This window comes from Salvelinus namaycush, chromosome 9, assembly GCF_016432855.1.
Source record: "Salvelinus namaycush isolate Seneca chromosome 9, SaNama_1.0, whole genome shotgun sequence".
Lineage (NCBI taxonomy): Eukaryota > Metazoa > Chordata > Actinopteri > Salmoniformes > Salmonidae > Salvelinus > Salvelinus namaycush.
This window is the reverse complement of record NC_052315.1, coordinates 50,759,931-50,775,797: the sequence shown is the minus strand read 5'-3', so window position 1 is coordinate 50,775,797 and position 15,867 is coordinate 50,759,931. Positions and strand designations below refer to the sequence as shown.

The window sequence follows — 15,867 nt, the reverse complement described above, 5'->3', positions numbered from 1 at the left end:
GTCACACACAGTCTTGAAAAGTCTTAAACTAATCTACTTTCAAACACACGTGGTTATGGGCTTTAAAAAGACACCTGTACCATGTCGGATATATAGTTTAAATGGATTCAATTTCGAGTTGGCATCCAAATATTTAACTTTATATACATCAAAGAAGACTGAAAAATAAGAACTTTTCGACTTAGAAACACCAGATTGATGTCTGTTTAAGTATTTATTAATTACGAAATTATAACATTATCCCCATGAGGCCAAAGAGGGTGCTTTTTGTCATTGACTGCAGGAAAGGGATACTGGTGATGGACCCGATTGGAAAAGGTGTCATCTTCACAACTTCTATAGCCTCTATCTGCCTCTGTGGTTTCTCTCTCTCTCTTCCTGTGTGATTCCGTCCTTCCTGTTGCGGTCGAGGAACGTAAATAATTTTGCCCCCCCTCCCCGATGCGTCCACCTTCATTTGTCTTTGACTCTTCTACCCAGCTAGGAGAGGAGAGGCGAGCCAGAAGTGGGACAGCAGCTTGCTGGGCTGTCTGGCTACAGAATTACGTTTGGCATCATAACCTTATGTTAAAGTAGCTCCATCTTATGTTACAGTAGCTCCATCACAAATCACAACCACTCACAGAGCAAGAAACTGAGAAATATGCCAGGGTTGTATTATTTAAAAAATCACACAGGTGAAGAAAGTTCATGTCTGTCTGGCTGCTTAAAGAAAGATGACAACCAGCAAAATATGTATTTCCCCCATCCTTCTACTGGTCCTGGATCCTTTGTCAGTCTTTCCCATTCTCACGACATTGTGGCTCTTGTCTACCACACATCTATGAAAGGGAATGGGTTTGTCTAGAGATATTAGGGTACAGAAGCACATTCTATACAAAAATGAACAGATATTTCCCCCCCAAAAATGAAATGGTACTTCCATAGTAATAACCAATTCATTATATTGTGCCTTCAGAAAGTATTCACACCCTTTGTTGTGTTTACAATTTAAAATGGATTAAATTGAGATGTTGTGTCACGGATCTACACACACTACCCCATAATGTCAAAGTGGAATGATGTTTTTAGAAATGTTCACAAATGAATTAAAAATGAAAAGCGGAAATGTTTTGAGTCAATAAGTATTCAACCCCTTTGTTATGGCGAGCCTAAAAGAGTTCAGGAGTAAACGTTCACTTAACAAATACCTCACATACAGTAATAAGCTGCATGGACTCACTCTTTATGCAATAATAGTGTTAAACATGATTTTTGAATGACTACCCATCTCTGTAAAAGACCAGGGAGGTTTTCCAATTCCTCACAAAGAAGGGCACCTCTTGGTAGATGCCTAGATTTTTGTACCCTAAAGTAAACATTGCATAATCATTCGTACAACTGGACAGGTTTTTTTGTGTTTTGGGAACTAGGGATGGGCATGAGTAATCGAGTACTCAAGTAATTGAACGATCTTGAACCACAGATCACATTTTTTTCAAATACTGTAAAACTATTTAATGGAACGTGGATGCCTGAACGGGCAAGTAAAATGCACCCCCCCCCCCCCCAAGAAAGGACATTTTGTGTTCATTTGCTTTGACTCTTGTCACGATCGTCTTGCTGAGAGAGAGTGGACCAAGGCGCAGCGTGTGCAAAATACATTCTCTTTTATTTTAGAGAAAGGAAAAAACACGCAACGAACACTTTAACAAACTGAAACAAAACAACAAACGATCGTGAAGCTATAGACGTAAGTGCACACACACGCTACAAACGTACAACATAGACAATTACCCACATTAACCTAGTGCCTATGGCTGTCTTAAATATGGCTCCCAATCAGAGACAATTAATGACATCTGTCTCTGATTGAGAACCATTCAGGCAACCATAGACACAGCTAGACACCTACACTAAACACAAACCCATCTACTCTACTTAACCCCCTAAACCATACAACCACCCTAGACAATACAAAAACACATACCTTCCCCATGTCACACCCTGACCTAACTAAAATAATAAAGGAAACAAAGAATACTAAGGCCAGGGCGTGACAACTCTAGTGTTCTATTTGTACATGTGCATTTGCAGAGCACAACAAAAAAGAAACAAAGAAAAGCAGCAAATAAAATGTTATTGCTCACATACACGTGTTTACCAGATGTTATTGCGGTTGTAGCGAAAGGCTTGTGTTTCTATCTCCAACAATTTCACAACAATACACACCTTCTCCACTGCAGTCCCGTTGATGTGGATAGGGGGGTGCTCCCTCTGCTGTTTCCTGAAGACCACAATAAGCTCCTTTTTTTGGGGGGACGTTGAGTAAGAGGTTATTTTCTTGGCACCACACTCCCAGGGCACTCACCTCATCCTTGTAGGCTGTCTCGTCATTGTTGGTAATCAGGCCAACTACTGTTGTGTAGTCTGCAAACTTGATGATTGAGTTGGAGGTGTGTGTGGCAACGCAGTCATGGGTGAACAGGGAGTACAGGAGGGGGCTGAGCATGCACCCTTGTGGGGCCCTAGTGTTGATGATCAGCGAAGTGGAGGTGTTGTTTCCTACCTTCATCACCTGGGGGGCGGCCCGTCAGGAAGTCCAGGACCCAGTTGCACAGGGCGGTGTTCAGACCCAGGGCCTTGAGCTTAATGATGAGCTCAGAGGGTACTATGGTGTTGAATGCTGAGCTGTAGTCAATGAACAGCATTCTTACATAGGTATTCCTCTTGTCCAGATGGGATAGGGCAGTGTGCAGAGCGATTGCGATTGCATCGTCTGTGGATCTATTGGGGCGGTAAGCAAATTGGAGTGGGTCTAGCGTGTCAGGTAATGTAGAGGTGATTTGATCCATGACTAGTCTCTCAAAGAACTTCATGATGACAGAAGTGAGTGCAACGGGGCGATAGTCATTTAATTCAGTTACCTTTGCTTTCTTGGGTACAGGAACAATGTTGGCCATCTTGAAGCATGTGGGGACAGCAGACTGGGATTGGTAGAGAATATGTCCGTTAACACTTCAGCCAGCTGGGCTGCGCATGCTCTGAGGACGCGGCTAGGGATGCCGTCTGGGCCGGCAGCCTTGCTAGGGTTAACGCGCTTAAATGCCTTACTCACGTCGGCCACGGAGAAGGAGGGCCCACAGTCCTTGGTAGCGGGCCGCATCGGTGGTACTGTGTTATCCACACAGTTCTCCCTAAATTCTCTTTCCCCTCCATGTCTCATTCACTCCGTTGCGTTCCGACCGCTCCCTCCACACACGTGTGCCGAGTGCCCACACAAGCTCCCTTTAGGCCTACAGAAATGCCTATAAAATCTAACTGATGGGATACACAAGCTACATTCCTTGCCAAATGATGACAGTTTTATCTGGTTGATTGAAGTAGGAAAATATGTGTTCCAACAATGAGCTGCAGTTTTGGGAATATTTGCGTTCTGTCTATATTCAGCTTAGGTTATTTTGCGAACTGCTAGTGCTATTTAGAATTGGTTATCTTCCCCATACTCAACTGGCGGTACGCGGTCCGGAGTCGACTCCTGGTATCATGTAAACACAATTAAGACATGGAAAATGTGTGGAATTGCAGGAAATTCTCTTTGAAACAGCAAAACAAATATTTTCCCCATGCAAAATGTGTGGAATTGAGCAAAATTTGCTTTGAAACTGCATAATCTTCAGAAATATTAGTATGAAAGAGACATAGAGCGTGTTTTCATCTGAATCATGAAGCATAGGCCTACTCATCAAACGGATGTCGTGGCCGTGACCATGCACTGTTCAATGTGGAATTGTTAATCCATTTTGAAAATTCCAAAGAACAGGCAGAATAAACTAAATAGAACGTCTGTATATCGAAAAGAAGACAGATTTTTGGTTTGTAACCCTGAAGAAATTGTCTTTCAACTCACCAAAATGATCACTCTTTGAGAGTAACATTTCCAGAGACGAGATGCACATCACATTATTTGAGCTGTTCTTGCCATAATATGGACTTGGTCCTTTACCAAATAGGGCTATCTTCTGTACACCAACCCTACCTTGTTACAACACAACTGATTGGCTCAAACGCATTAAGAAGGAAAGAAATTCCACAAATTAACTTTTAACAAGGCACACCTGTTAATTGAAATTCATTCCAGGTGACTACCTCATGATGCTGGTAGAGAGAATGCCAAGAGTGTGCAAAGCTGTCATCAAGGCAACGGGTGGCTACTTTGTGAAGAATCTAAAATCTAAAATATATTTTGATTTGTTTAACACTTTTTTTGGTTACTACGTGATTCCATATGTGTTATTTCATAGTTTTGATGTCTTTACTATTATTCTACAATGTAGAAAGTAGTGAAAATAAAGAAAAACCCTTAGGTGTATCCAAACTTTTGACGGGTCCTGTAAATAAATGTGCACATATTTCTTTTCCCAGGGCTGGCCTTGGTAAAACGTTTATTTACTCAAGTACTCGGGGGAAAAATCATGCGAGTACTCGAACAGTCAAAAAATGTCGAATGACAATCCCTAATTGTGTTCCCTTAATTGGCCTCTCTTGAAGAGACAGACTAGAGACACTCGGCAGGAAATAACATGTAGCTCCAGGGTATCGTTAAAAAAGACATCTATGGTACATACAGCCTCTGTCCTAGATTGTGCTGGCCTGTTTTCTTCTCATGTTGCGAGGATAGACCACAGTGCATGTATGTCCACACTGCTGCTCCAAATCTAACCTACTGTATAGTCCTGGTGAACAAGTCTTCTCTCTGTTGCTATATCTGTTGCCTGCAACCCCTTTGACTGTGTTTGTCATCATATAGTATGCAAACAATCCACATAGAGGACGCTTACCGAACGGGTTGTGGTGTGTGACTTCACCGCCCTGAAAAGACGGACTTCTGCCATCCAGTGGGTGTCTTGTCACATTACAGTACATTTCAGCGGTACACCTAATCTACGTCAAACTAAACCACTCCATTTTATGTGTTGTCGTAATGTAAATGTATGGAGTCCACTCAGATAATACGTTTGGCAGAGCATTTTTTTTTTTAACAGGACTTTCAACAGGATATGGCATATGTGTAAAGCATACCCCAGAATATCTTATTAGTGCAATGAGAATTCTGTTATGCTCAATGCTCTGTTATATCTATTCACAATTTGGGAAATTGTGTGGGATGTGGGAAATGTAAACAATATTTTTTTAATGCAAAATAGTCCTGTGATAATTCCTTTATGTTCCGTTATGAGGTCATAGGCAACTGCACAGGGAAGTCAAAAGTCAGAATTAATTTATTTAGCAATATCCTGATAGTCTGATGGCTCACAATACAGATTGTCTTTGGGAACGTTGCACAAATAGTAAACAATTACAATGGGTTATTTGTGGGGATTAGAGACACATGAGAATAGACTGAGAATATTTGGGGACAGTTGACAGTTGGGAGAGAGAATTTAGAAGCACTTCCTGTGGACGATTGATGGTCCGGCCTCCTCATACTCATCTTTGCTGATCCACATGGCCTGGAAGGTGGACAGGGAGGCCAGGATGGAGCCGCCGATCCAGACTGAGTACTTACGCTCAGGGGGGGCAATCATCTACAGGGAGCGACAGTCAGTGGTTAGGGCAGTCAAATATTGTCTATACAAACTCGTGTCTATCCCAACCAGCCTTGCTACACCAAAGGTACTTTGAGACCACGAAGTACATCATCCTCAAAGTACTTTGAGGTACTTCACTTTTGCATACTTTCTCTCAGTAATTGGGATAGTGGTGTGGTTAGGTCGATGTCATTATTATAGAGAATTCTCCATACCTTGATCTTCATTGTGCTGGGGGCCAGGGCTGTGATTTCCTTCTGCATGCGGTCACCGATACCTGGGTACATGGTGGTACCACCGGACAAGACGTTGTTGGCATACAGGTCCTTACGGATGTCAATGTCGCACTTCATGATGCCGTTGTATGTGGTCTCATGGATACCAGCGGACTCCATGCCTATGGGGATAACAAATAACAGTCTTTACGCCCATGTTCTGTTTTCCCCCATGCCTATGAGAAAAACAGTTTTAGGCAAGAGAACGGATAATACAACATTGACATATATGCAAGACAATAGAGAAATGGGAACATTGTCATGTGAAGTGAGGCCCCATGGGAAAAGAGAGGAGAACCCCAAGCGTATACTTAGTTCATAAGCATCATGTAAAAGATGATACATAGGGTATATCCTTAATGAATAATACATTTGGTTACATAATATGGACTGCTTTTCTTCCTGCTATCCTGCATAATATTTTATGCATTACTTGTGCTACAGCACAGTACATCTAGCCTGGTCCCAGATCTGTTTGTGTCGTCTTTACAATGGCAGGAGTTGGTGAGAAAACTGATCTAAGTCCAGGTTATAAAACATTGTGCTAGGATTTGGATACTGACCAATGAAGGAGGGCTGGAAGAGGGTTTCTGGGCAACGGAACCTCTCGTTACCGATGGTGATGACCTGACCGTCGGGCAACTCATAGGACTTCTCCAGAGAGGAGGAGGAGGCAGCGGTGGCCATCTCATTCTCAAAGTCCAGAGCCACATAGCACAGCTTCTCCTTGATGTCACGCACAATCTCTCTCTCGGCTGTTGGGATGGATAAAATAGTCTGTTACCCACCACTATAGACAGACAAGGTAACAACTGTTACATTTAGGGAAACCAAACCTACGGTGTGTGTCAATATTGACAACTTTGAACAGACTCCTCAGCTAACAGTACAATAAATGGCTGCAGTTACTCTATTTTGCCTATAGGAGGCACTGTAAGTATATGAGCAACCAACAGTGACAAGGTTCAGTTGAACTAAACAGGTGTCATTAACGCTACATGTTAACTAGGTGAAAGGTTACATGAATATTCAATTGTAATGAAAAATAAGTAAAATACTTAAATTCAAATGTATATAGTTCTACATTAGGCTAATAGTATCTACTATAAGGTTATACATTGATATTCTATCATTACCGGTGGTGACGAAAGAGTAGCCTCTCTCAGTGAGGATCTTCATCAGGTAGTCAGTCAGGTCTCTGCCAGCCAAGTCCAGTCTCATGATGGCATGGGGCAAGGCATAGCCCTCATATACGGGCACGTTGTGGGTCACACCATCGCCAGCGTCCAGCACAATACCTGCACAGGTCACACAGACACATTAGTACAGACACACCAACGAGCATCACGGTGGTCAATGCCAGGGTTGTTTGTTTGATTCCCAATGGTGCTACATATACTAAAATGTATGCACTTGCTGTACTGTAAGTAACTTTCTACTGTAATCCATTTTTGGGTGGATCAGTGTTCGGAGGAGCATGCTCACCTGTGGTACGACCAGAGGCGTACAGGGACAGCACCGCCTGGATGGCCACATACATAGCTGGCACGTTGAAGGTCTCAAACATGATCTGCAGTAATGGAGTAGTCACCATGAGTCAGTGAGAAACGTACCACAATACACAGACGTCAGTCAGTTCATTGTCTAGTTAATTGATAATGCCAGAGAAACCGGTGTTTGGAGGATATATACCGTGCCAAACACCGGCTTTGAGGGCATTATCACTTTTATTCAACGGGTTACCAACATATTCAAATAGTAATTGACATATTTTCAATAAATGGAATTTATTCATTGTATTTCATCCTTCCACAAGATATAGTCCCGACACAAAGTCTAGTGTTGCTAAAGACGCGTTCGGTCTTTTTCTTCAGTATCTATGAATACGACCCAGTCGTTTGTTCTAAGTGTTACATTGCTATACTGCCTGGCAATGTTCTTATACCTTGCTTGCTAGCTAGCCAACTACAGCTAACTTACAGTCAAGTCAAAAAGCGCAGCCAGAATAACAGCAAAGTAGCTGCATTTGCATTTGTTTAAGCTGTTTTCTAGTGACATTTATTTGGATACATCCATAACGATGAGCTAATGAGGCGCAATTTCACCTGGCATAGAAAATGTGCTCACTCGTCAGGACACTGTTGTTCAGAGGAGCTAGTCAACAACACAGCTACAGTAACACAATCACTTCAAACTTAATCTGGAAAGACTGCGTTACGTTGTACCTTTTTTCAATTGACATTTTTTTTGTATATATCCATAAAAATGATGGCAGCTGATTCATTATTTCGACTGGCTGAAAAACGCTGCCTGCCTGTCTGTCTCGTCCTGACTTATTACATTACTATGGGACAGCAGGTGATCGAATTTGAATATTGAATTTTTTTTTGCAAATGTCGGAGAGACAGACAGCAAGGTTTATACAAATCTCCGCTGTTGAAAACTAAATCTAGATAATGTCTAGAGGCTTTCTATAACGGAGATGAAGTTTATAAATTGCCTGGCTGGGCTGATGAGACAGTGGATTGCGCAGTCAGATGGAACAGAGTAAATAGGCATTTTAACATAGATTTAGACACCGGCTGGAATCCGGTTCTAATCAATCAGCATTCAGGATTAGACCCACCCGTTGTATAATTGTCAACTAAGGTGAATTCAACAAAACATTTTACCTTGTAATTGGATTTAGGATAAAAGTTGGGTAAGAAAAATACAAAATGCCCTCACGTTGATTACTTTTTGCAAATCCAATCAGTTTTCCACATTGACTCAAGATCACTTAATATATTTTTGGGTTGAAATGACGTGGAAACAATGTTGATTCAACCAGTTTTTGCCCAGTTGGATATTTCTCATTAAACTATATCATAAGACTGATGGCCACGTGTTTGGGTTTAAGGTATTAGGGCCCACCTGGGTCATCTTCTCTCTGTTGGCCTTGGGGTTGAGTGGGGCCTCAGTGAGCAGGACAGGGTGCTCCTCAGGTGCCACACGCAGCTCATTGTAGAAGGTATGATGCCAGATCTTCTCCATGTCGTCCCAGTTAGTTATGATGCCGTGCTCAATGGGGTACTTGAGGGTCAGGATACCTCTCTTGCTCTGGGCCTCGTCTCCAACATAGGAGTCTTTCTGACCCATACCCACCATCACCCCCTGGGGAAGAGACAGACAGACATGTGTTATTCACATGAACAGAAGGTACAGACATGAACATGAACAACAACAGCCACATACCGTATTGATTTGTGAAATAGAGCTACAAATGACACACATTTAGGGTCTGTTTTCCCGGACCCAGATTAAGCCTACTTGGCTAAAAAACATGCTCAATGGAGAATCTCCATTGAAAGTGCCTTTTATTCCGGGACTAGGCTTCATCTTTGTCCATGAAACTGGCTCAAACTCTAGTCTGATTGCCAGTCTGTTTGTGCTATCATGCAAACTCCTTGTCGCTCATTGTCATGCCATGTTTGACTTGACATTGATAGCAATGTAGTTGGTAAGAGCATAAACAGATCTTGGACCAGGTTACCCATACTGTAAGGATAGGGTTCTCCAACTGGCGACCCGTGTGGAATTTTTATTTATTTATTACAGTTCCAAGTGATTTTATACTGAACAAAAATATAAACGCAACATATAAAGTATTTTTCCCATGTTTCATGAGCTGAAATAAAAGGTCCCTGAAATTTTCTGTACGTACAAAAAGCTTATTTCTTTCCAATTTTGTGCACAAATTGTTAGTGAGCATTTCTCCTTTGCCAAGATAATCCATCCACCTGACAGGTGTGGCATATCAAGAAGCTTAATAAACAGCATGACCATTACACAGGTGCACCTTGTGCTGGGGTCAATAAAAGGCCACTCTAAAATGTGTAGTTCTGTCACACAACACAATGCCACAGATGTCTCAAGTTTTGAAGAGCGTGCAATTGGCATGCTGACTGCAGGAATGTCCACCAGAGCTGTTGTCCATGTTGCATGTTGTGTTTATATTTTTGTTCAGTATGATTTAAGAAATCTGTTCCTGAGTATTCCCACCAATAGTAGAGAGAAACGTGATCGTATACAAACGTAAGCAATGAAATGATTATGTTTTAGTCAAGCATATCTGTTTGGGCTTCTTGCGATCAATTTGCATACTACAAATGATTTGTAATTATGTTCCGGCCCCCTGACTACTCTCCAGAAATAATCGGCCCGCGGCTGAGTTTAGTTGTTGATGATCCCTGCTGTAGGAGCAATGACCAACTAACAATAGTGTTGCAGCTCAACTTCAGGAATGACCCTGTGAATGACATGAAGAGGTAAAATGGGGGAGGGGAGTGAGATGATGTCTCACCTGATGACGGGGGCGCCCCACAATGGAGGGGAACACTGCCCTGGGGGCATCGTCACCGGCGAAGCCGGCCTTCACCAGTCCTGAGCCGTTGTCGCATACCAAGGCTGTCGTCTCTTCCTCGTCACACATGGTTGAGTCCGGTTACTGTGGGCCTGCACGCACACACACGCACACACACACACACACACACACAATACACCAGTTGTCACCAGTAAGTCAAGTATGTCAGAGCGCAATGTGTTTCACACATGGCATATGGCCATAGCAAAATGAAGTGTTACTGCATTAACAGTTGCTGCCATTCACACTGTGAGCTTATTCTGTCTGTCTGTCTAGTCTCTTCTTGTTTGTTCATATATGCCATGCTAGCTCCATAACTCACTTTTTGTTTGACTAACAAATGAATTGACTGACTTACTGTTTTTAATTGTCATACACACAACAGAGGACGGTGCTACATTTTGATTGCTCTAAGTGCTTCAACGTATTCCTGTGGTGGTTCCCAATACCAAACTTTAAAGCACAATTAGCAGTTTTAAGAATCTTAAAGCAGGGATCTGTGTTGCATCTTGTATCAACTTTTTATTGTGTATAGTCACGAACTAAAAGCAACATAAAAATGAATTTGCCATTTAGTCTTAGACGTTTATCTGTTAGAAATGTGGATTCATACATCGCTCTTTTTTTACACATTTATCGGTGAGAAATGTTGCTTCAGTCATCGCTCTTTTTTCTCTTGTCCACTCAGGTCTGTTACATACTGTATGTTACAGTTGAATGTCCTGTATCTTACATATACATGGTAATGTACGGAAACGCAATGATAATGCACTGTTTTGAAGTCGCTCTGGATAAAAGAAGAGCGTCGTATAAATATCTCTAATGTGAATGTATTACTGAATGATAAATGATTATGATAATAACATAATCCCATTGAAACAGGTTCATGAGAATCGCATGTGTGCGGAAGAATGACTTACCCTGGAGAGCTGGACAGGAGGCGGTGTGTTACAGTCCCTTGAGACAGAGAGAGGAGAGTGCGCCTGGCTCACCTGCTCTCTGAATTTAAATAGGAGTACACAGGACCCATGCCATCACATACCTTCAAGACCTCGGGCCTTTTTAGGAGACATGTCACCCTTACAAACCAATGCGGAACTGAAAGGTAGAGTTGCCCTGTCCCACTACGGTTGTCACACGCACGCACGCACACACACACACACACACTCAAGAGTCTCATTTGGCTAATTTATAGCTGGGAGGTGGCACCGTGGTCTATTGTTGGAAGACTGGAAGACAGGTTGATGTTGCGTCCGCAGAGAAAGGCATGCTGGAGGTCACTATAAATAAAGTCTGGTGCATCAGTCATAATGGAGATATGGCCCCTCGTCTATCTGACTGACGTTCAGACACAGTGTTACAGCCAACCAATCAGGGCATGCCATGAAAAATGACAACCAAAGCCTCTGTGGACCCCAAGCAGGCCTTCAAAGGAAGTTTCAGAGCCTCACCCTGAATGGGAGTGGACAATAGTCATATAAAGACGAGGCTGTTTTCACCAATAGAAATCTAGGGCAGTCTTCACCAAACCAAAAAGTCATCTCTAGTCTGGTCAGTGTTCAATAACCAGAGAATTTCCCTCAGGGTTGGGATAATTCCATTTCAATTAAGTTTATTGAATTCAGTCAAGTCAATTAAGTAATTTCAGTTTACTTCCAAAGTTGACTAAATTGAAATGGAATTGATCCCAACCCTGATGTTCATACAGTAAAAGGATTGTCCTCATGGCCTGTCAATTTAGTAAGTCTTTACACAGTGGTACAACACAGCAGACTGGCCTCACTGACCACAGTGTAACCTGGTTTCCCAGTCCCATTGATAACCACATACCTGAGGAAGTGGTTCAGAAGGGGACGACCGAAAAAGCAAGGGATCGTTTGAATGGTGTGGATAGGAGGGGAGTCCACAACGCTTCTATTAAACGGTGTGGTTTATAGAAACATCCCCCAGGTGACCCCCATTTGCCATTCAATTACTGACGAGAAGACAATATTCAGATTAGATTCTCTATCGCCAGACACGGCACAGTGCTCCACCCACAGAGACGTGGAGTATGTGGGGAAATACTATTCAGATGAAGTACTAGTAGGAAGTTTAAGGAACAGGTTTAAGTAGAAAAAGGGTATTGAAATGATAGGTATAAGTCAAGCACATTGAGCCACACACACTAATCAGTTGGCATAAGGTAAGATTGTTAGCTAGCATAGTAGGTTGATAAAATTAGATTGCAGTTAGGATAGTACGGTCATGTTATTTTAGAATGTGATCCAGCCAAGGTAATTACACATTAGGTTTACTTGTATCAGTGTTTTGGGCAGCCAGGTGTGGCAGAGGAGAGGAGGAGGTTATGTGAGTTTATGTAACATTGGGCTACTGCCCGTCTTTTAACTCTGTCCTTGGCTAATCTTATAGCCTCAGATACTGTCCTTGCTGTAGTTGACTTTACATTACTGGCCTGTTTTTACTGTACAGCTGGCACAAATCAACTGGATGATTCAACGCATTAAATGCTTAGCTTAGGTTTGGTACATTTCCTTGTTCAAATAAATCATAAATCAATTCCAAAAGTCTTGTTAGTGTGTGCATTCGAGGTCAGGATTTTATGTAAGGGTATTAGCATACAGCAGTAAATTCACTTGAAAGTGACATCCAGCGTGCAACTTATACCTCAACATTTACGGGACCGCCTAAAGTCATGGAATTTAATTGTAAAAATGTATGACTTTTTAATGTGTGGTGAACACCACTGGTCATGGTGTTTTCATCTGATTGTCAAACAAATCAGTTCAACAAGTAAGTTTGTCTACTCCAAAATAAGTCCAGCATCCGAACGGTGCACTGTGCACCCGCCATTTGAATGGAAAGGGACATCTATTACAAACACCACAAGTTTAATGACATTCAGTCTACAAAGTGGTGTCTATTCATTGATGCCTAACAATTAAAAAATAAACAAACATAGAAAATTGTTCATAAATGGTCCTTCAATTTGCAACCGGCTGAATCAATTTCACCAGAGAAAACATCCGAGCCAGGCAAACGGCGCTCCTCTGTCTAAGTATCTATAGCCCACGTATCTGATGCTGTCTTGCCAAAAAGAATATGACATGTCCTACTCTTTTTGTCCAGACAGCATCAGATACGGTGGCTACACATACTAAGATAGAAGGGAGCCGTTTCCTCGCTCGGATGCTTTCTCCGGTAAGATTGAGTCTTGTTGTCAAAATTGTCAATATATTCAGAGACGACCTATCAGATCTCAGAATTTCTGTGGGGGCCACTGGGGTGGCCAATCAGATTTCAGGGGGTGTTACCCCCTGGACACACCACTGACACCAGCAGCCCAACAGCTGTCTGCCAAGCCACCTGGAGAATGTGCACCAGATACACACACACAGAGATGATCTGATTCTGAGAACCACTTTAAACACAGAGACAGATGCAGACACAGCGTTTTGATGACACAAAATGGGAGGAATAAATGCTTTGCATTGTCTTCCTTACAGAAGTTCTAACATTAGATTAGACCATTCGATTTTGACCCGGAGGTTGTTAGCCTCGTAAAACAGACTGACCGCTGCGATCACCATTGTTTTACTTCAGTCAGGTTGACCAGGCATGGAGTGTGTGACCTCTTTCATGACTTACTTACTCTAGCAATGGTCATCAGCATTGTTAAAAGGTTTGAAAAACAATTCTAATAAATGCAACAGTTAGACAATGGATGTAGATACTCCAAACCTTTTGATTTAAAAAAAAATCCATCAGGTTTTGAATTCATTATAGCACTGTAACGTCTGCTTCCAACTCACAATCTCAAACACGTAGATCCCCTGAACGCAGCTCACTTTCCAGACCACTTTTCAGCTCACACTCTCAAACACATAGATCCCCTGAAAGCAGCTCACTCTCCAGATCCCAATCACCTGAATTATGATCACCTGTTCACAAACCTGTATGTCATTATCACACACTATTTAGTTCAGTTCTTTGCACCCCATCATTGTGAGGTGTTGTTTGTTTTGTGACACACTTCTGGAGACTTATATTTCCCGCACTAACTTTAAACATCAGCTATCTGAGCAGCTAACCGATCGCTGCAGCTGTACACAGCCCATCTGTAAATAGCCCGCCCAATCTACCTACCTCATCCCCATATTGTTTTTATTTACTTTTCTGTTCTTTTGCACACCAGTATTTCTACTTGCACATCACCATCTGCTCATCTATCCCTCCAGTGTTAATCTGCTAAATTGTAGATTACTTTGCTACTATGGCCTATTTATTGCCTTACCTCCTTACGCCATTTGCACACACTGTATATAGATTTTTTTTCTTCTATTGTGTTATTGACTGTACGCTTGTTTATTCCATGTGTAACTCTGTGTTGTTGTTTGTGTCGCACTGCTTTGCTTTATCTTGGCCAGGTCGCAGTTGTAAATGAGAACTTGTTCTCAACTAGCTTACCTGGTTAAATAAAGGTGAAATAAAAAATATAAAAAAATTAAATATTTGGAGTGCTGTGTTTCCTGTAATGTAATCCTCCAGTGTATGATAGTTTTGGCCTGCCTCACTAACGATGCCTTTTGCCTATTCTCTGCCTGTACTTTAGCCTATCGGATTTCCTGTTATCAACCTCTTGCCTGATCTCCCAGATGACGTTACTAGCCTTTTCCCTGCCTGTACTGTTGCCTTTTTGGACCCCCTGTGTATGACCTTCTGCCTGCCCCTGGACCCAGCTACCTTCCTCCTCCTGTGGTCCTTTACCAATAAACGCCTGCAGCGCACTGCGCTTGAAACCAGCTCTCTGTCTCCCATCGTGTTCACTACAAGCACATAGAACATTTATTGGTGTAACGGAATTCCTCTTCCTCTTCATCCGAAGAGGAGGAGCAGGGATTGAACCAAAATGCAGCGTCGTGATATGACATGATTTATTAAAGTAAAGACGAAAAAACACAAAAACACTTTAACAAACTACAAAACAACAAACGACGTAGACGCACCTGAACATAAGAACTTACATGACACGAAGAACGCATGAAACAGGAACAGACTACATAAACCGAACGAACGAACAAACAAACCGAAACAGTCCCGTGTGGCGTAACATACACAGACACTGACACAGGAGACAACCACCCACAAACAAACAATGTGACACCACCTACCTTAATATGATTCTCAATCAGAGGAGATGAAAACCACCTGCCTCTAATTGAGAACCATATCAGGTACCCATTAAACCAACATAGAAACACAAAACATAGACTGCCCACCCAAACTCACGTCCTGACCAACTAACACATACAAAAACTAACAGAAAACAGGTCAGGAACGTGACATAACCCCCCCCCCCCTCCCCTCAGCACAAAGTCTAGGGGAGGGTCTGGGTGGGCATCTGACCACGGTGGTGGCTCAGGCTCTGGGCGAGGTCCCCACCCCACCATAGTCAATCCCAGCTTACGTCTCCCCCTCAGAATGACCACCCTCTTACTCCACCCACCTAATTTAAGGGGCAACACCAAGATAAAGGACAGCTCCGGGACAAGGTAGCTCAGGACAGAGAGGTAGCTTAGGACAGAGGGATAGCTCAGGATAGAGAGGTAGCTCAGGATAG

General features: G+C 42.4%; 1 protein-coding gene across 2 annotated transcripts; it reads right to left on the bottom strand.

Moving 5' to 3' along the window:
• Positions 1-5,423: 5,423 nt before the first annotated feature.
• acte1 (actin, epsilon 1) lies at positions 5,424-10,316 on the bottom strand. 2 transcript variants are annotated; one of them, XM_039001598.1, is made up of 7 exons: positions 10,188-10,316; positions 8,759-8,998; positions 7,331-7,415; positions 6,982-7,143; positions 6,409-6,600; positions 5,786-5,967; positions 5,424-5,567 (listed from the first exon to the last, which is right to left on the bottom strand). In XM_039001598.1, the coding sequence occupies exons 1-7, from the start codon at positions 10,314-10,316 to the stop codon at positions 5,424-5,426; spliced, it is 1,134 nt and encodes a 377-aa protein (XP_038857526.1). The 2 variants fall into 2 exon arrangements, with proteins under 2 accessions (XP_038857526.1, XP_038857527.1); XM_039001599.1 differs by having other exon boundaries at positions 8,759-8,869.
• Positions 10,317-15,867: the final 5,551 nt, after the last annotated feature.